The sequence below is a fragment of the Neolamprologus brichardi genome, chromosome 13 (genome assembly GCF_056152115.1).
Source record: "Neolamprologus brichardi isolate AB-2024 chromosome 13, ASM5615211v1, whole genome shotgun sequence".
NCBI lineage: Eukaryota > Metazoa > Chordata > Actinopteri > Cichliformes > Cichlidae > Neolamprologus > Neolamprologus brichardi.
The window spans coordinates 2,726,278-2,746,292 of NC_142116.1; the positions used below are offsets into that span (position 1 = coordinate 2,726,278).

At 39.9% G+C, this 20,015-nt stretch overlaps 3 protein-coding genes across 3 annotated transcripts; all 3 read left to right on the plus strand.

Moving 5' to 3' along the window:
* Nucleotides 1-548: 548 nt before the first annotated feature.
* On the plus strand, nt 549-7,804 carry LOC148099887 (carbonyl reductase [NADPH] 1-like). Its single transcript, XM_087849981.1, has 7 exons — nt 549-693; nt 2,870-2,984; nt 3,421-3,590; nt 3,684-3,791; nt 5,125-5,333; nt 5,481-5,534; nt 7,140-7,804. The coding sequence occupies exons 2-7, from the start codon at nt 2,872-2,874 to the stop codon at nt 7,311-7,313; spliced, it is 828 nt and encodes a 275-aa protein (XP_087706107.1). The 5' UTR covers nt 549-693; nt 2,870-2,871; the 3' UTR covers nt 7,314-7,804.
* Nucleotides 7,805-9,106: 1,302 nt separating this feature from the next.
* LOC102779253 (carbonyl reductase [NADPH] 1-like) lies at nt 9,107-11,644 on the plus strand. The gene is made up of 6 exons (XM_006810028.3): nt 9,107-9,219; nt 9,386-9,555; nt 9,675-9,782; nt 10,867-11,075; nt 11,209-11,262; nt 11,381-11,644. Exons 1-6 carry the CDS (start codon nt 9,107-9,109, stop codon nt 11,552-11,554), a joined length of 828 nt encoding a protein of 275 aa, XP_006810091.1. The 3' UTR covers nt 11,555-11,644.
* Nucleotides 11,645-15,832: 4,188 nt separating this feature from the next.
* LOC102779538 (carbonyl reductase [NADPH] 1-like) lies at nt 15,833-19,604 on the plus strand. The gene is made up of 6 exons (XM_006810029.2): nt 15,833-15,945; nt 17,702-17,871; nt 17,976-18,083; nt 18,359-18,567; nt 19,123-19,176; nt 19,431-19,604. Exons 1-6 carry the CDS (start codon nt 15,833-15,835, stop codon nt 19,602-19,604), a joined length of 828 nt encoding a protein of 275 aa, XP_006810092.2.
* The last annotated feature ends 411 nt before the right edge of the window (nt 19,605-20,015 follow it).

Sequence of the window (20,015 nt, forward strand, 5' to 3'; positions counted from 1 at the left end):
CCCTCCCACTATTTGCAGCATATAATTCATTGTCCTCTGCATCCCTCTCAGTGCTGCTACAGCTTCCTTCAGAATCACAACAGCAGCAAAAGTAAGTAAGAAACCTTTTTTATCTTTTGTTCCACATTTGGTAGCTAACTGTTTCTTAAAAACTTCTCATAATTCTGAGGAAATGGTTATATCCAAATATCCTCTTTTAAAATAAAAATGGACTGACAACAGAGAGTACATTTTAAAATCAGCCTCTGTGTCCTTCCTCAACCCTGAAGTCTGGACAGCATCATCATCGCAGCAAGGAAGATACCTCTGTATCCTGTTCTTGCAGCATATAATCTAAAACCTTAACCCTGTAATGTGCATTTCTGAGGCCTTAACTGACTTTTGCAGATATTCTGAAGGATATCATGGAGAAGATGTCATGATCCTACAAACCTTCCTAAAAGTTGAGAAATGCCTAAATATATATAGAGAAATGCCGAAATATTGTCCATATTAACGTGAAACTCTTCGCAGTACAGCTCATCCATAACCCAACCCACGTGTTCCACTTGTTTTTCCGGGAATGCGCACCGATCCTGCGCAGAACGCCGCCCTGCTTTTCTTCTTTTTCATTTTTTTTAACAGTCGTACATTTTCATGTGCAGCGCTTTTTGTTCTCTCTGCAGCCTCATTCGGGATCAAACCCCAGCTTCAGTAAGTGTGAGGCCTCCGCTACATCTTACAGTTTTCGTTTGTCAGCAGCTTGTTTGAATTTTAGAGGATTTAAGGAGGCGTCGGGCCGACCTGCAAACTGAAAGTCAGCGTTATGTAACAGAGAGAGAGACGCTGGTGAAAGGTCTTCTGATTCTCTTCGATCAAAGGCTTTTAAACGGGAAGTTTGGACAAATTATTAATTCCATGCTATAATTTACAGTCACGTTCTGTTTGCACATGCCTCGTAAAACCAGTGTTGTCAACTTAGCGACTTTGTCGCTATATTTAGCGAGTTTTCAGACCCCCTTAGCGACTTTTTTCCTGCAAAGCGACTAGCGACAAATCTGGCGACTTTTTCTGGTGTTATTGGAGACTTATTTATGACGACTTTTTGACGTGAACCAGGGTATCGCCCCTACTCTCAACAAGCAGCGGTTGCTGTCGTTGGCACCTCGCCCGTGCCAAAGCGCTCACAGGTGGAGGATGGTCCTCGCGCAGCTGCTATCAGGGCAGGAGATGTTCACACCTGTGCGCCCAAACTGCAAATGAATCGCGCATGAGCGAAGCCTCTGCTCCCGCACTGACTGCGTTACAGTCAGTTCTTCACTGTTATGCTGTTTTGTGGATCACAAGGTTTAAAACTACTCATAAACACACACACACAAAGTAACTCCACCGGAGTGCCTATTTCGGGTCACTTTTGCCGGTGTAAGCCCGGATAAAGGTGCAGGGTTGGGATTGTGACATTACAAAAAACAATAATTGCTAAAAGAAATTTAATTTGTAGTTCTAAATAAATTCTAAATGCATTTAAGACGTTTTTTACTCACATCATGTCTCTTCCACGATGTTATTTCTCTCTCCAACAACGTAGTTTACAATTAAACTAAACTAAACGTATTTAATCCACATTCTGCAGTGCATTTCAGAGCTGCAGTATGTGCATTTAATTAATTCCCCCCTGAAATTATTGGAGCAATATATGTGGATTTGTTTTCCCACTTTTTCTCTCTCTGGAACTGTCATCGTGACTCAGCAGGCTTCCGTTTTCCACTTTGACCTCTAGCACTTACAGAGCTGACTCACTTTATCTTAACGTAAGTCTGTTTGTCTCCTGTTGGTGTGTTTAACGCAGCGGTTGTCAAACCCTCTTTCACAAACAGAGAAAAACAGCCATGAAAAACTTTTGTTTGACATCCGCGAAACTGCTCATTTACCCGTGCAGCGCCCTACATGTACAATATCCAAGTAAGAAACACAGGAGATGAGTGATCCGGTTTACAATAAGACACTGTTTCAATTCTGCTTTAAAAATATGCAGAACATCCCTTTATTCTAATTAAAAGGGGGGGGGGGGGGGGGGGGGGGGGAGATGTGTGTATTCATGATCGTTTAAGTTAATGAGAGTGTGGGGAGTGAGTTGGAGGGCGGGGTGAGCTGCTTTTAACCATGTAAAGCACTTTGTGCTACATTTTTTTGTATGAAAAGTGCTTTATAAATAAAGATTGATTGATTGATAATAAGCTAGTCCAGTATTTACTTCCTTAAACTGACAGTGCACTTTTTTCCCTCCCGGATTTTTCCCCTTAGACTTCCACCAGGTCTGAAGCTGCACTTAGATGTAACACACATATTCACGGTCGGGCCAGTTATCCAACAGCTACAGACGAAAAACTGGGGAGAATTTAAAAACTATAGCAGACAAACACTAAATTGAGAAGGAAATAGGCCGTCTATAGTATCTGACACATAAAGGACACACTTGGAACAAAGGGACAGAAAACTCAGGCCAAGGCCAGCTGTAAGGTGGCTGCCCTCCCAACCAACCACTGTGTCAGGGCAGGCACCCCAGCCTCAGTGAGCTAACTGTGCCTTCAGGCTGCAGCAACTAGGAAAACAGGAAATTACTGCACAGCCCAGAGAACCAAATAAAAGTCTACATTGGGGCTGGACTGCAATTAACTGAATATTTTAGAGAATTCTTTAATTTTATCTGTTTATAAGATTTTTTTTTTAATATAATAAAAAAATCAAATTCAGCCTGATAATGTTGCTAAACCTTTATTTTTCTTAGATAGCCATTGCTCCCAGAGCAGGGCCCACCTCCAAGTTGAACCAACACTTGTGTGAACTCATGACTTCAGACATTGATGCCTCTCTCTCTGTCTTTGTACAGACATGTCAACCCGAGTTGTCGTGGTAACTGGAAGTAACAAGGGCATCGGTCTGGCCATAGTCCGAGCGCTCTGCAAGCAGTTTGAAGGAGACGTTTACCTCACTGCCAGAAATGTGTAAGTGACTCACCTGGTGACACCTGGACCAAGTTGATAAATGTTCACGTATCTGCAGTTTAATCATCTCAACACTTTTGCATACCAGGAGCTTAAAACTAAAGCTCGGTCAGAGCTAACAGGAACTGCAACTGTGGTTTGTTTGTTCATCCAAGCTTCTTGCTTCAGGCTCTGAGCACGCACACGGAGTGAAAAAGAATGTTTGATTATTTCAACCTGAAATTGTGAACACGTCTTGCTGCACATTTGTTCCATCATGTGTACAGCAAATGACCGTGGTGATGTGGCCAGGCCAGTGATGGAACTTCATCATGTTTCAGGGCCTTCAGGGACAAAATGAAGAGAGAAAGACTGAGAATCTCAGCTGGTATAAGGTGTAAACGATGAGATCGAAGACAAAGTGAATATAAATGAGGATGTTTTGCTCCTCTTGCAGAGGCCGTGGTGAGGCAGCGGTGAAGGCTCTGAACTCAGAGGGACTGAAGCCCCTGTTTCACCAGCTGGACATCGACGATCTGAACAGCATCAAAACCGCCGCTGAGTTCTTCAAACAGAAATACGGAGGAGTGGACGTCCTCATCAATAACGCTGCGATAGCATTCAAAGGTAGTTAACTTGTTGTGCTGATGTATATCATAGTGCTGTGGAGCTGCACACACTGATGTTGTAATGTTAACGGAGATCACGCTGTCTCCTCAGTGGCAGACACGACTCCGTTTGCCACCCAGGCGGAGGTGACCCTCAAGACAAACTTCCTCTCCACCAGAAACATGGGGACTGTCTTCAATGAGATCATCAAGTCTGGAGGTACAGCTGGACCTAGGGCTGTGCGATATGACCAAAATCTCATATTCCAATAAAAGACCTCGACCGTCCCGATAACGATATAAATCATAAAAATTTTAAATTTTTTGCAAATTCTGTGAATCTCGAACAGCTCGACTTGCGTGAAGTGTTTCCAGCTCGGCGTCGTGTACCTGGAGTCGAGTGTTTTAACTGATGCATGAAACTATACATTTTTAGACATAAGTTGTAACAGCCGCCGTTTTCTTTGTGAGTATTTATTACACGGCGTGCTGCGGGGAAAAGCCTGTTCTAACGTTTGGGTCTAAGGTTTATTTTTTTAGCACCTGGCGGCTCTTTTTTGTTCCTCATATATAAACACTCTGCATCTTTCACGTGATTCAGTTTATTTTGAAAAGTTTCAACAGGATCTTGAGCTTTATTCTGAAAGGTTTATGTGGAAAATAAACAAGCGGACATGTGATGGTTTTACCGTCGTTGTTGCTAACGACAACGCATAAAAACGGTCACTTGTCCGTCCGTAGTGTGGTTATATTACATATAAGAGAAGGAGAGAACTTTAAGACATTAATATAGTCACTACAGTGACCATCAAAACCATGAAAAAATATTGCTGTAAACAGTTTATTTTGCAACACCACAAAACAAACGATAGCGTAAAATGAAACGATAGATGTTTTTATATCGTCATCCGATATATATGGTTATATCGAACAGCCCTAGCTGGACCCAGTCTGCATCATATTTTACTTGAAAGTTTGCATTTTTAATGTCAGTAACTGATAATGAGAAACTTTTAGTTTTTAAATATATTAGACATCAATCAGGAAGAGTTGTTTGGAGTCTTCTTCTTGCCATGATGTCTGTATCCTAGCTGTATGCCAGGACTTCAAGGTGAGTTCGCTTCTTCAGATGATAAAACTATGCACCTTCGATTATGCAGCCTCCCTTGCTATTTGTCCTCCAAATTAATGTTAAGACCTCCTTCAGCATGACTTACTGAGATTTATTTCTGCCTGACAGGCAGCAGAGCAGAGGACAGATGAGAAGAATAGGCATTGGTTAAAGAAAGCAGGAAAGCTTTTTCACAGCAGCCATTCTGATACATCATAGCTACATAAACACGGGTCTAAAAAACAAGAACACACATTTATCTGAACATCAGAAGTCCTCCTGGAGAACCTGCTCAAAGCATATCCATCAGTCTCTGAAACAAACCTCAGATGGAAGCTGTTTGGAGTTTAAAGTTTAAAGGACTCTAAGAGCACGAAGGAGACAAACGTCCTGTTTGTTTTCCATCTTCAGATTCTTGTGTGTGTACGTCTGTGTGTTTTAGGTCGTGTAGTGAACGTCTCCAGCATGGTTAGCGTCAGTGCTTTGAGCAAGTGCAGCCCGGACCTCCAGCAGCGTTTCCGCGACGAGAACATCACAGAGGAGGAGCTGGTGGAACTGATGCAACGATTTGTCGATGAGGCCAAGAAAGGCGAACATAAAGAGCGCGGCTGGCCTGACACGGCCTATGGAGTGTCTAAAATTGGAGTGACGGTACGTTTGATTAATGCGTTTCCACGTTTTTATGTGTTGGGACTGTAAACTGTGTAAAAATGAATTTGGAAACTTGCTGTTATGAAGATTTGACCTGAAACCATATTATAAGACACTGATTATATTTGTGTGTGGATGTTTTTAAAGGTGCTGTCCATGATTCATGCTCGTCGTCTGACCAAGGAGAAACCGAATGACGGGGTAACTGAAATATATAACTAACAATATAGAAATTATATATTCATTGGGATTTTTTTTCATGGTTTTGGGTCCATTAAATTAGGGGTGGGCGATAGAAACAATATAAATTTGGCCAACGATAGAGATTTTGACTATATCGCGATAGCTGCGCCTGTTTTGGTCGAAAGCATCGCAGCGGCTAAAACCATTATCATCTGCAAATTATGGCAGGCGACAGTCATAGCAAAGAGATGAAGCACTTTTGAAATATGGGGAAAGCCAAAAACTGCGCTTCCGTAACATTGATTGATTAATGTTGAATTCTCTCGCAGCTACTCTATTCCCATGTTGTTGCAGTATATTAATAACTAACCTCGTATTGTGGATGAATAATCTCAGTTGTTCTCCTGACTGAAGTTTGGCCCGTGTATAGCATCCTGCTATGCGACTCCATTTGTCCCTGACCACCAGAATCCCTCACGTTAACTTTTATCGAGTGGAAGAAAAGTTGGCATTCATCCTCCAGCTTCACTGTGCTAATGCTATGCTAACATAGCTGTGTCGCTAGCAATCATGTAGCACATCATTATATACCAGGTAGTCCAACTTCAGCAACCCTGCAAACGCCACTGCTGTTTAGTTTTCTGTCTTCATTTATGTTGGAAGTGGTAGCAGAGCTGTACGTTTGAATTAGTTTCAAAAATCTCAGTCAGAACATAGTATGAAATGTTTAGGTGGAAGCTAGCGATCTAACTTCCTGTTAACTTCTAACTCCTTTAAATTTAATAAATTCTGTTTTCATGGATGTTAAACTTAATTGTTACACCTGGTAAAGCAGCAACGCTGATGATTTAATTAAAGATGAAAGAATTTAGACCATTTTTAACTCTTAGTGTTCGTTTGACTTTGGGACCTGAAGTAGACGGAGTTTTGGACCCAGATTACTCCGCGAAGCAGTGTTGCCAACTCCTCAGTAAGGAAAATCACTATTGGTTGTCCTAAAAGTCGCTAGAAGTCACTAAATGACGTCATCACCTAATTTGCATAATTGGTCATGCTATTGTAATTGTAACCTACGCTGCTGGAGAGAGAAATAACGTTGTGGACGAGACATAAAGTGAGCAAAAAACGTTCTAAATGCATTTAGAATTTATTTAGAACTACAAATTAAATTTCTTTTAGCAATTATTGTTTTTTGTAATGTCTTTCACGTCTTTTAGGGGGTCTGAAAACTCGCTAAATATAAGCAAGTTGGCAACACTGCCGCGAAGCTCCTCACTACGGCAGCCGTAATGCTCTGACAATCCATCAAGCAGTGCGGCTTACTAAAGTTGTACTAAAACATTTTTTAAAAGATTTCTGCAGCCAAAATCAGTTCGAGGTCAGTAAGCACAACCAGAATTCATACATAAGGCACACTCTCGATTTTTGAGAAAATTAAAGGATTTTAAGTGTGCCTTATATTGGGGAAAATAGTTATACAGAAGAAAAGATTATATCGTGATATATATCGTTACCGCACGTGCTTCAAATTATATCTCGATATGAATTTTAGACCATATTGCCCAGCCCTACATTAAATCATCATTGCTAACAGATTTTGTTTTAATTTGATTCTTTTAAAAGATCCTGTTGAACGCCTGCTGCCCAGGATGGGTGCGCACTGACATGGCTGGACCAAAAGCTCCCAAGTCACCAGACGAGGGCGCTGTCACACCGGTCTACCTGGCTTTGCTGCCACCAGGAGCCAAAGAGCCTCATGGACAGTTTGTCTCTGAAAAGACTGTTCAGAAGTGGTGATGAGCGTGTGAAAGTCAAAGCGTGTCCACATGAACAATAACACAATTTGGTGAAATTACAAAACTGTGAATCATTTAAAGAATGAAAGTCACCCAACATAACAAACAACCAGTAACATAAACTGACATTGCTAAAGCTCGTGATGTTTTTTTTAGGACAGAGTTTAACTCTTATCCAAATTGTTTGGTAATAGAACCCAAATTGTTCGTTTTGTTCTCGGTAACAGTACAGTACTGTGTGTGTGTCTGCTAGCTGGAACGAATCAAAATAAAAGTGAATCCGTGAAATGTTTGATTGTTAACAAAGCCTTCAGTACATAACATTTTCATATCTTTGACGTCATAAACTTGCCTTAACTGGATGAAGCTAATTGTTCAGAATTACTAGAAAATGTGGTTGTTTAATACAAAATGATTTTTTTTTTTTTTTGCTTTAAATAAAACATGTGGATCTCGAGTCAAAATACCAAATAAAGTGACTTCAAAACATAAGGGTGAGTGGTCTGAATGTTACAGTGTCCCCGTATTACACAGAGTGCATCAGCACTCCTCCACTTTTTCTTTGCCAAGCCAAACGCCTCAAACGTATTGGTTTGTCCAGTTTCCTCTTCACGTTTCTGTAAGGAAATCTGTCTCCAGCATCTCGGAGCTCTTCTTCCCTGGACGAGTTAAGTCCCTGTGAGAGCAGCCAGCTGTTTTTTTTGTTTTTGTTTTAAAAGAAAAAACATTTTCTGGGATATTTTCTCTATAATAAGATTCTTTAGAACATTTTTGGCCATCTTGAGAATAAGCAAACCTGTAAAAGCTGATGCTCTGCACTTAACCAGCATATAAACTATTGTCTGTTTAATCAGGACAGCAGCAGTTTTCAGCTGTTTTTTTCATTTTGGTTCAGTATTGAATGTTATTGTTTTATGTGTACTTCAGGAGCCTTTTAATATTCAACTACCTGTTAGTTTATCATTGCTTTTCGCGCTGATAATGTTCAAAACTCCACCCAGCTTCCCTCCCACTATTTGCAGTATATAATTCATCGTCCTCTGCATCCCTCTCAGTGCTGCTACAGCTCCCTTCAGAATCACAACAGCAGTAAGTAAGTAAGAAACCTTTTTTATCTTTTGTTCCACATTTGGTAGCTGACTGTTTCTTAAAATCTTTTCATAATTCTGAGGAAATGGTTATATCCAAATATCCTCTTTTAAAATAAAAATGGACTGAAAACAGAAAGTACATTTTAATCATATCTCAACTTAAAAGTCGGTCTAATCATATTTTTACATGTTATAAAAAGATGTCCCAAATCGGTTTATTTTTTCTTGAAGTTTCATCAAGGCTGTCGTTCTTAACATGTTTTCCTTTTTCGAATCTAATTTATGATCAAACTGATTTAATGCGATGCTATAATTCCACAGCCACATTTAAAACGGTTTTAAAAGTATGAGTTTGCATTAAAAATGAGTTTTATGATAAAGTCTGCAAATTTTAATTGAATCCATCTTTAATTTCTTGTGTTTTTCATTGAAAATATATTTGGATTTGCCTGTTTTAACATGTCGTCATGACTCTGCAAGTCTTACAATCAGCCCTCTTACATTGCTGATAAGAGAACTGACCTACAACTAAGGAGCTCTTCCATAAATATTCATACATGTTTTTTCTGATGTGGGAATACATGTGAATGCCTCAGCCTGATTCTCCTGATATTGTCCTGCAGCTTTATGTCCTCCAATCTGATAATCAGTGGCTCAACATGAAACTTCATACACTCATATCTCTCTTTCTGCACGTGCAGACATGTCGACCAAGGTTGCAGTGGTTACTGGCAGTAACAAAGGCATCGGTCTGGCCATCGTCCAAGCGCTCTGCAAGCAGTTCGATGGAGACGTTTACATCACCTCCAGAGATGTGTAAGTGACTCACCTGGTGACAGCTGCACCTGGTTGATGTGAAGGCCTTCACGTGTAACTGTGGTTTTTATATCTAGACATTCACCTAACTCTGACGTTTCACAGTGAGGTCCAAAAATATTCCATTAACTGAGAAGTACATGAAACCTTTTTGGTCCTTTTGCAGAGGTCGGGGTGAGGAAGCAGTGAAGACTCTGAACTCAGAGGGACTCAAACCCAAGTTCCACCAGCTGGACATCAATGACTTGAACAGCATTAAAAATGCTGCTGCCTACTTTAAAGGGAAGTATGGAGGAGTGGACATTCTCATCAATAATGCTGGAACAGCATTCAAAGGTAGATTTAGAACTATATAATAATACATATCATACTGGATCAATGTATATGGTAGTTTAATACTGCAGCTGTGAATTGAAGTGGATGGCGTTCACAGCATGTTAACTTTTTCCTTTCAGCGTCAGATCCAACTCCCTTTGATGTCCAGGCAGAGGTGATCCTGACGACAAACTTTTTCGGAACTAGAGACATGTCGACACATTTCCTGCCAATGATCAGAGCTGGAGGTACAGATGCAGAGACTCTGGTGCTAAGTGCACATTACATACACTTTACATAAATGTATTAAACAAAAAGTAAACGAAGACATTCAGATTTGGTGTCACTCTAAGATGGGGTCACATGCATCCTGTTTGTTTGAATCAGTTTTAATTGTCATTAGTCTATCAGGAGTAATGAATATCCTATATATGTATGTATGTATGTATATCCATCTATCCATCCATCTATCTATCTATCCATCTATCCATCTATCCATCCATCTATCCATCTATCCATCCATCTATCCATCCATCTATCATCCATCCATCTATCCATCTATCCATCCATCTATCTATCTATCCATCTATCATCCATCTATCTATCATCCATCCATCTATCCATCTATCCATCCATCTATCCATCTATCCATCCATCTATCTATCATCCATCCATCTATCCATCTATCCATCCATCTATCTATCTATCCATCCATCTATCCATCTATCCATCTATCCATCCATCTATCTATCATCCATCCATCTATCCATCTATCCATCCATCTATCCATCTATCCATCCATCTATCTATCATCCATCCATCTATCCATCTATCCATCCATCTATCTATCTATCCATCCATCTATCCATCTATCCATCCATCTATCTATCATCCATCCATCTATCCATCTATCCATCCATCTATCCAACTATCTATCTATCCATCCATCTATCCATCCATCCATCCATCTATCCATCTATCCATCCATCTATCCATCTATCCATCCATCTATCTATCATCCATCCATCTATCCATCTATCCATCCATCCCATCCATCCATCCATCCATCCATCCCATCTATCCATAAATAAAACTGTTTCTATAATTTTGAGTGTTTCTAAAGTTCACTGACGTAGCTGTAAAATGGAAGATGTATAGTTCTGCCTAAGCTGAGTAACCCAGACTCCACTTTAACAGAAGTCCTCTGCAGAGCTATGTAATTAAACAAAACACCAGAAATACCACCCTTATTGTAGAACATGGTGGAAGTAGCATTATGGTAGGTGTTGCTTTGGAGCAGCAGTGAACGGCAGTTCTTTGTATGCATTTTAGGTCGTGTGGTGAATATCTCCAGCATGCTTAGCGTCACTGGTTTAAAGCAATGCAGTCCAGAACTCCAGCAGCGTTTCCGCAGCGAGGACATCACAGAGGACGAGCTGGTGGCACTGATGAGAAAATTCCTCGATGATGCCAAGAAAGGCGAACACAAGCAACATGGTTGGCCTGATATGGCATATGCAGTGTCTAAGATTGGAGTGACGGTACATTTACCCAGTTTTTCTACAGGATGTTAGATTAGGAGGTTAACTAATGAACTGATTAACTGAATTAATTCAAGCCTTTTTTTTCTCTGAGACTCTGATTATAAATATGGGTGTTTGTTTGTGTTTTAAGGTGCTGTCCATGATTCATGCTCGTCGTCTGTCTAAGGAGAGACCAAATGATGGGGTAACTAAAATAAGACAAGCTCTAATGAACTTACATACAAAGCCATCTCCGAACCTTTGGAGTCCACTGAAACCTCGTTTCTTATTCATGGACTCGGATTTGTTATTCGTTTTTCCAGATCCTCTTGAATGCCTGCTGTCCAGGATGGGTGCGCACTGACCTCGCTGCACCAGGTGCTCCCAAGTCACCAGACGAGGGCGCCATCACTCCTGTCTACCTGGCCCTGTTGCCTCCAGGAGCCAAAGAGCCTCAGGGAAAATATCTCTCCGACAAGGAAGTCCAGCCGTGGTGAAAGAGCGTTTAGTGTGTGATTCCACATGAAAAATTATTTGCAAGAGATTTAAGATTTAAGAAAAGTGATGTTCCAGGCATCAAATACACACACCATAGCTTACCATAAAATAATCTGTGTTAAAGTGACAGTGTTCATGATGACGACTCAATTTGTGGCCTGTCTCTAAAACTGGATCCCTTCCTTTTTGATGTACAACTCAAACTTGCATTAACTGAAATCAAATAAAATGCTTTTAATTAAGACTCATTTTGTGTCAAAGCAATTCAACAACTTCAAAGTAAGGTTATTAAAAGCACACAATAGCAATAAATCTACATTGTAAATGTATTTTCCTAATATAAAATCATCCATACTATAATAGATCGTCATAAAAAATACGATGAGGCTGGAGTTTTAGAAGTAATGCTGCAGCTGCATTTGGCACCATGAGACAGTTTTTTAGAGGATCTTGTCACGTCACACTTGCATTTGTACCACAGGGTTCAAGGTGTGTCTAAATTAAACCGCTACTTAAAAGCATACAGCTGTCTAATGTCCAATCTTCCTCTTATTTGTAAAGTTCTTGAAAGAGTAGTTATCAAACACCTGACTGATCAGTTGTAGAGGTATGGTCTATTTGAAGAATAGTGAAGGTTGAGAATGACCTCGTGACCTCTGACAGTGAACTTGGTAGTTGTCATGTTAGAACTCAATACAGCATTTGACACTTTTGACCTTTATATTGTACTTCAGAGATTAAAACACAACACTGGTATTAAAGAAACTGCGGTGCACTGGGTCAAATCATATATATTAAACAGAGTACAATGTGTGCATATGAATGGGCAGTCTTCTGCACACATGAAAATTAATAACGGCGTTACACAGCACAGTTCTGTGATGGGACCATTAACATTTTCATTGCTATGTAGATGACATCCAGCTTTATCCATGAAGCCAGATGATACAAAGTAACATGTTAAACTAGAGGCATGACTTAAAAACAAAAGGCTCTGTGGCGATCGTGTCTCAAGAGTTGGCAGTTCGTCTTGTAATCGGACAGTTGCCAGTTCAAGCCCTGGCTCGGTCAGTCTCGGTCGTTGTGTCCTTGGGCAAGACACTTCACCCGTTGCCTACTGGTGGTGGTCAGAGGGCCCGGTGGCGCCAGTGTCCGGCAGCCTCGCCTCTGTCAGTGCGCCCCAGGTCAGCTGTGGCTACAATGTAGCTGCCATCACCAGTGTATGGGTTAATGACTGAACTTAGTTATGCTGCAATAGATGTAGGCTGCCGGGGATTCCCATGACGCATTGAGTTTTTCCTTTCCAGTCACCTTTCTCACTCACTATGTGTTAATAGACTTCTCTGCATTGAATCATATCTGTTATTAACCTCTGTCTCTCTTCCACAGCATGTCTTTATCCTGTCTTCCTTCTCTCACCCCAACCGGTTGCAGCAGATGGCCCCGCCCCTCCCTGAGCCTGGTTCTGCTGGAGGTTTCTTCCTGTTAAAGAGGAGTTTTTCCTTCCCACTGTCGCCAAAGTGCTTGCTCATAGGGGGTCATATGATTGTTGGGTTTTTCTCTGTATCTATGAAGCGCCTTGAGGCGACTTTTGTTGTGATTTGGCGCTATATAAATAAAATTGAATTGAATTGAATTGAATTGAATTGAATTGAACGTGTAAAGCACTTTGGGGTCCTTAGGGACTAGTAAAGCACTATACAAATACAGGCCATCTACCATTTACCTCTAATTTCCACCTTCTAAGTTAAGATAACACTGACGTTATTGACCTTCAAATTTAACCAGATACTTACTTGGCTTTGAGTAACAGTTTAAGGAATTCTGGACTAATTTTTGCACATTAAACAAATATGTAGTGCCTTTAGCCATTCACAGTTCCCACAACAGATCAGTAGAGTTGGCTGGTTCCTCTCCAGATGGTTTGAAGCTTAGCAATTGCTCCTCGTTGTCTAACCAGTCAGGACAGCAGCAATTTTCAGGGGTACTAACAAAAATTTTAAATGTATATGTTTTCATATTGTTCCAGTATTTATACATGTATGTATTGCTTTATGTGTACTTCACCTACCTATTAATATTCAACAACTTGCTAGTTTTTTTATGGCTTTGCACACTGTTCAAAACTCCACCCAGCTTCTTTATCATTGTTTGCAGTATATAATTCATTGTCCTCTGCAGTGCTCTCAGTCCCGCTACAGCTTCGTTCCACATTACAATAGCAGCATAAGTAAGTAAGAAACATCCTTTTACTTTTGTTCCACATTTGTTAGTTGACTGGCTCTTTTGTAAATAAATCACATGACATGTTCTCCTTTATAGCTGGAATGTACTGAAACAGGCAGTTAAACCCTCAAAACAAACATTGTTGACATTAAATGTAAGATTTATGATGAATTCGCAATTTTTCAATATTACTTATTATATATATTTTGAGTTCTTACTGTTTCGATGTATCATCATGACTCTGCAAATCTCACCGGTTTACAGGCCTCCCACACTGATAAGAGAACTGCCTTAAAGTTAAACAACTATTTCATATACACGCTTCACACAGGTTATTTCTCTGCCATTAATCATTGTACCCATTACACACTGTTCAGGTCAAAGGTGACCTGACATTTAACAGCAGTAATGGTGTGATGTGAATGTGAAACTATACACGCCAACGCTGTGTGTGTTTCTTATGGCACGGTGGTGACAGAGTTCAGAGAAAGACTTAAGACTGTCAGATAAACTTTCTGTGTTCCCACCATAGTTCCCACCTTTATCCAGCAGGTACATACTGGTCTTTGAAGGCAATGCAGGAATCTCAGAACAATGAAATAGCAAAACAACATAGGAATCAAAGACCTACAGAGGTCAGAGGGTGCCTGTTTTAAATCGTAGGGCCTTTCTGTGTGGTATTTGCATGTTCTCCCTTCAGGTATACTAGCTTCTTTCCACAGTGCAAAGGCATACATGGCACATTAATTATTCTAAACCGGCCATTTACAAAGGCAGAAAACAAACTAACAATATCAAATTAGCATCTATTTATTTATTTATTGAATTAACCCAGAGGTAACTGAGATTTAAAGAAGGTTCGTAAGAGGCGTTGATGGGTGGATGTGGCTTCCTACTACTGCTTTGAATATAAAGACTACTTAGCTGTAAGATGGCTAAGTAGTAGTTATAGCTTAGCAATAACAAATGCTGCTTTTAACAGTTGAAGTGGTTATGCATGCTTAAATAACAAATCCCAGCAGTTTCAGAATGCTCCAGCCATTTTCACTTTGAATAAATCACGTTTTATTTTGTTTTCTCGTCTTAGGTAAAACAGGACATGATATAGTGTGATAACAGATGTCCAAAAACAAGAGCATGAAAACCTCAAAAACGCACTCCCTTCTCTCTTTTGTCTGAAATGTTCATCACGGTGGATTCATCCATTTCTTCATGTCAGATTGCCTGTTGATATATTCTAAATTGATCAGTAGTTCAAACTTGACAAACTTGACTTGATCCACTTGATCTGATGGATTAAATATGAAACATATGTAAGGCTTAAAATGCATTATACATACATATTCATTACTTTTGTATTCTGGGTTTTGTTGGTGTTTAGAGATATTTCTATCTGTTTCTTTGTGCTCAGATGTATTCTAGCCTCCCCAATATCTCTTTGGATCTTCTTAAGTCTTTGTTTCTGTGTTATATGTTGTTGACTGAAGGTGAAAAATAAAATTTTCTAATTAACCTGCCAGTTCCCAAGTACAGAGTTGTGCACATGTAAGAAAAATGCATATAATCATGGTATGAGGTTCAAAGTGGTTGACTGATAGCGAAAGTGCAAAGTGGAGTGAACTGTGACCTACAGCTGGCTCTTTTTTTGGCTAATGTAATAATGTGATCACCCTGTGTGTTTAATAGTCACTTGTTTTCTTACCTCCAACCGGTCGCGGTAGATGGCCGTCCCTCTCGGTGTTTTCCTGTTAAAAGGGAGTTTTTCTTTCCCACTATTACAAAGCGATCGCTCATAGGACGCCATCTGATTGTTGGATTTCGGTTTCTCTTTACTCCGTATTATTGTAGGGTCTCTACGTCACAGTATAAAGCACCTTGAAGCAACTGCTGTGATTAGGCGCTATATAAATAAAACTGAAATGAACTGTATTTGATTTTTGTAAGGAAAATGTAGCTCAGACTGGATGCTCACGTAAAGTAGTCAAAGTCAATATATAATCATCTTTCGTTCTGCATTGTAGCTCTCTCTCTCTCTTTCTCTGCGTGCAGACATGTCGACCAAGGTTGCCGTGGTCACCGGCAGTAACAAAGGCATCGGTCTGGCCGTCGTCCGAGCGCTTTGCAAGCAGTTCAATGGAGATGTTTACGTCACCTCCAGAGATGTGTAGGTATCTTTACCTGGTACCACCTGGACCGAGCCTGGGTCACGTGGGACAAATATAACTGCAGTCACATCCTTAACTGCAATCTATGTGGATTTAATAGCACTTGTGGACATTATTACAATATCCTTGAAGACTTTGTTTTAAGTTTTAGTTTTGGGGAAAATGTAATATTCATGAATATTCACCAACTGCCAGAGTTAATGTCAACGTCAATGTCAATTATTTCTATAGCATATTTAAGACAACGTAGTTGACCAAAGTGCTTTACAGCTTAGTTAATGAACAGAAAATACAATACACTGTGACAACATAAACAAAAAACTCAACGGTACACAAACTGAATTCTAATTAAAGGCCAAGGTGAAAAATTTAGTTTTAAGATGGAATTTAAAAGACTGTTTCAACTCTGAAGTATGAATATCGAGTGGCGAGTTATTCCAGAGTCCAGGGGCTGCAACAGCAAAGGTCCGATCCTCTCTATGGTTTAATCGAGACTTCGGTTGTACTAAGAGCATCTGGCTCGATGATCTCAGTGCTCCTTTGAGGTTATATATGTTGAGGTGTTTGCTTAAGCAGCTGAGTCCCATACCATTTAAAACTTTGAAAGTAAAAAGTAAAAGAATCAGGGAGCCAGTGCAAATTTGCTAAAGCTGGAGTGATCATTCCTCCTGACACCTGTTAAAAGACATGCTGCAGCACTTTGGACTAACTGCAAGTGATGGCGAGATGAATGTTCAAGACCCAAATAAAGAGAACTGCAGTAGTCGAGTCTAGTGGAGATGTAGGCATGAATATGTTTTTCAAGGTCATCTGAAGGAAGATAAGTTTCACTTTGGCAATTTCACTGAACTGATAAAAATTGGTCTACACAACTGTGGACGCTTGCTTCTCTAATTTAAAAGTGCTATCTAAAAACACTCCAAGATTTCTTACAGTCTGGGAATGATGACAGGAACGAGGACCGAGGGTATCTGTTAACTTATCCAAAGGGGTATGACTTCCAAAATCAATAACTTCAGTCTTATTTTCATTTAGGGTAAAAAAGTTCTGTATTAACTAGTCTTTAACATCATGTATACAGATAGTTAAACAGTGGGACAGACACATCCAATCCAATGGATGGCATCAGCATAACTGTGAAAGGGAATGTGTGGCATTTCTTTTTTTTTTTTTTATATATATATAAATTTTATTTTCAGTCACAGCAGCATGTTAATAACAAAACATTGAACACACAGTAGTTTGCTAGTCAGTATTTACAATACCCCAAAAGATAACAGAAATAGAGAAGGAAAACAAACAAACAAACCAAAGAAACCCCTACAAAACAACAAAAAACAAACAAACAACAACAAACAAATATTAAAATAAAATGTATAAGGGACATTCAGTGTACAGTTAACTATGATAGTGATATAGAGATATGGCATCCGGTCATGATAAGGTGGTCATTTTAAATGTTTCCATGTACATCAGGAATGGTTGCCATGCCTTAGAATGTGTGGCATTTCTGATCGGCGTGCATAAAAAAAAGCAAAATTTTATGGAAAACTTTCACTTAGAATAAATATTAAAGTGTGCTTTACATTTTAATATTAGCACTTTACTTTGGTCGGTGCTAGCTGTTTTTAAAGTTCTTTAAAAATAAAGCTGGCTTGGCTTTACGGAAATGTAAGATCAAAAGGAAAAGAGAGTTAAAAAACCCACTGAGCACTGAGAGTAACAGTAAATGAAACCTTTTTGGTCCTTTTGCAGAGGTCGGGGTGAGGAAGCAGTGAAGACTTTGAACTCAGAGGGACTCAAACCCAAGTTCCACCAGCTGGACATCAATGACTTGAACAGCATTAAAAACGCTGCTGCCTACTTTAAAGGGAAGTATGATGGAGTGGACATTCTCATCAATAATGCTGGAATAGCATTCAAAGGTAGAATCATAAACATATACTGATGGATCTACATATACAATAATCTGAAACTGCAGCTATAAATTGAAATTGATGATTCAACACGTCATCTCTTTTCCTGTTAGCGTCAGACACAACTCCCTTTGGTGTCCAGGCAGAGGTGACCCTGAGGACAAACTTCTTTGCCACCAGAGACGTGTTGACTCACTTCTTGCCGCTCATCAAAGCTGGAGGTACAGATGCAGAGCTCATTCCAGTCTACTGCTGCTCAAGTTTTGGTTTTTATTTTAATAAAAAGATTCAGACTCCTTCAGATTCAGACTAACTGTAAAGCATGGTGGAAGTAGCATCATGCTAGGTGTTGCTTTGGAGCAACAGTGAGAGGTAATTACTACTGATGGTTTCCATAAAACCTAGAGGAAGGAATGGGAAGTCCTACACCACAAACACTGAATAGAAGTGAAGCACGGTACTGAGTGCTTTAGGCATCTGATTGTATGTGTTGTAGGGCGTGTGGTGAACGTCTCCAGCATGCTTAGCGCCAGCGGTTTGAAACAGTGCAGCCCAGAACTCCAGCAACGTTTCCGCAGTGAGGACATCACAGAGGACGAGCTGGTGGCACTGATGCAACGATTTGTTGATGAGGCCAAGAAAGGAGAACACAAGCAAGGCGGCTGGCCTGATATGTCGTATGCAGTATCCAAAATTGGAGTGACGGTACGACTGAACACTTTGTCTTTAGATTTTTACCTGACGAGGTTGCAAAATATGCTCAAAAAAATGAGCACAGTGGTCAGCACTGTTGCCTCACAGCAAGAAGGTCCTGAGTTCAATTCCACTATCAGGCCGGGGTCTTTCTGTGTGGAGTTTGCTTGCGTGGGTTCTCCCCAGGTACTCTGGCTTCCTCCCACAGTCCAAAGACATGCACTTTGTGGGGATAGGTTAATTGATTAATCTAAATTGCCCGCGGGAGTGAGTGTGAGTGTTGTCTGTCACTGTGTGTTAGCCTTGTGACAGACCCCGCCTCTCGCCCTATGACAGCTGGGGTAGGCTCCAGCATCCCCCGCAACCCTGAAAAGGATAAGCAGAAGCGAATGGATGGATGGAGGTTGAAAAATGGAGGAATATTCAGATGGGCAGACTTAAGTCAACCTGCAAATTCATTATTCCAAACTTGATCCCTGAACATTTCAATTAAACTTCAATTAAAATGCTTTTGCTTTAGTTTTAAATTCTTGAATCTCATTCATTATGTTTTGTTTGTGTTTTAAGGTACTATCCATGATTCATGCTCGTCGTCTGTCTAAGGAGAGACCAAAAGATGGGGTAACGGAAATTTATGATCTTAAAATCAAATTATAAACAACTGTTTTGATTCTTCTATGCTGTGCAGCAGACCAGTTTGTTTTATTGATATAGTGCCAAATCACAACACCAGTTGTCTCAAGGCACTTTATATTGTAACGTAATGACAGTGTGGAAATAAACTAAACAGGACTTAATATGATGTTATGTATTCTTAAAGATTTTGTTCTGTCTTTGGAGCCTTCCTTCTTATACTTGTTATTCTTTTTTTACAGATCTTGATTAATGCATGTTGTCCAGGGTGGGTACGCACTGAGATCGCTGCGCCAGGTGCCCCAAAGTCACCAGACGAGGGCGCCATAACACCCGTCTACCTGGCCCTGCTTGCCCCCGGAGCCACTGAGCCTCATGGAAAGTATGTCTCCGATAAGGAAGTTCAGCCATGGTGATAGAAAGTTGAATATATAATGACATAAAAAAATGTACAAAAACAATGTAGTTATTTTATAGGTTTAAACTTTTTCTTGCCAGAATGAAATTTGTAATATTTAAGGCCATAATGTGATACATTAGATCTACAAACGGCTGTATCACACAGCTAAAACCAAAACGTTTGTTAGGTTAAATCCATCAATTTAAAAATGATGTTCTGATAACTGACAGTGTTCAACTGATGAAAACAAAACGTAGCTATATTTGTTTCTTACGTGTTTTAACAAGTGAAAAGTAAACTTGCTGTTTCTGAATGAAGATATTTAAAAAAAGAAAATAAAATGCTTGTTATTAAAACTTTACTGTGATTTTTTAAACCAATAAATTGACTTTAGGTTGAAAATGTTTGTGAAAGAACATAATAGGTT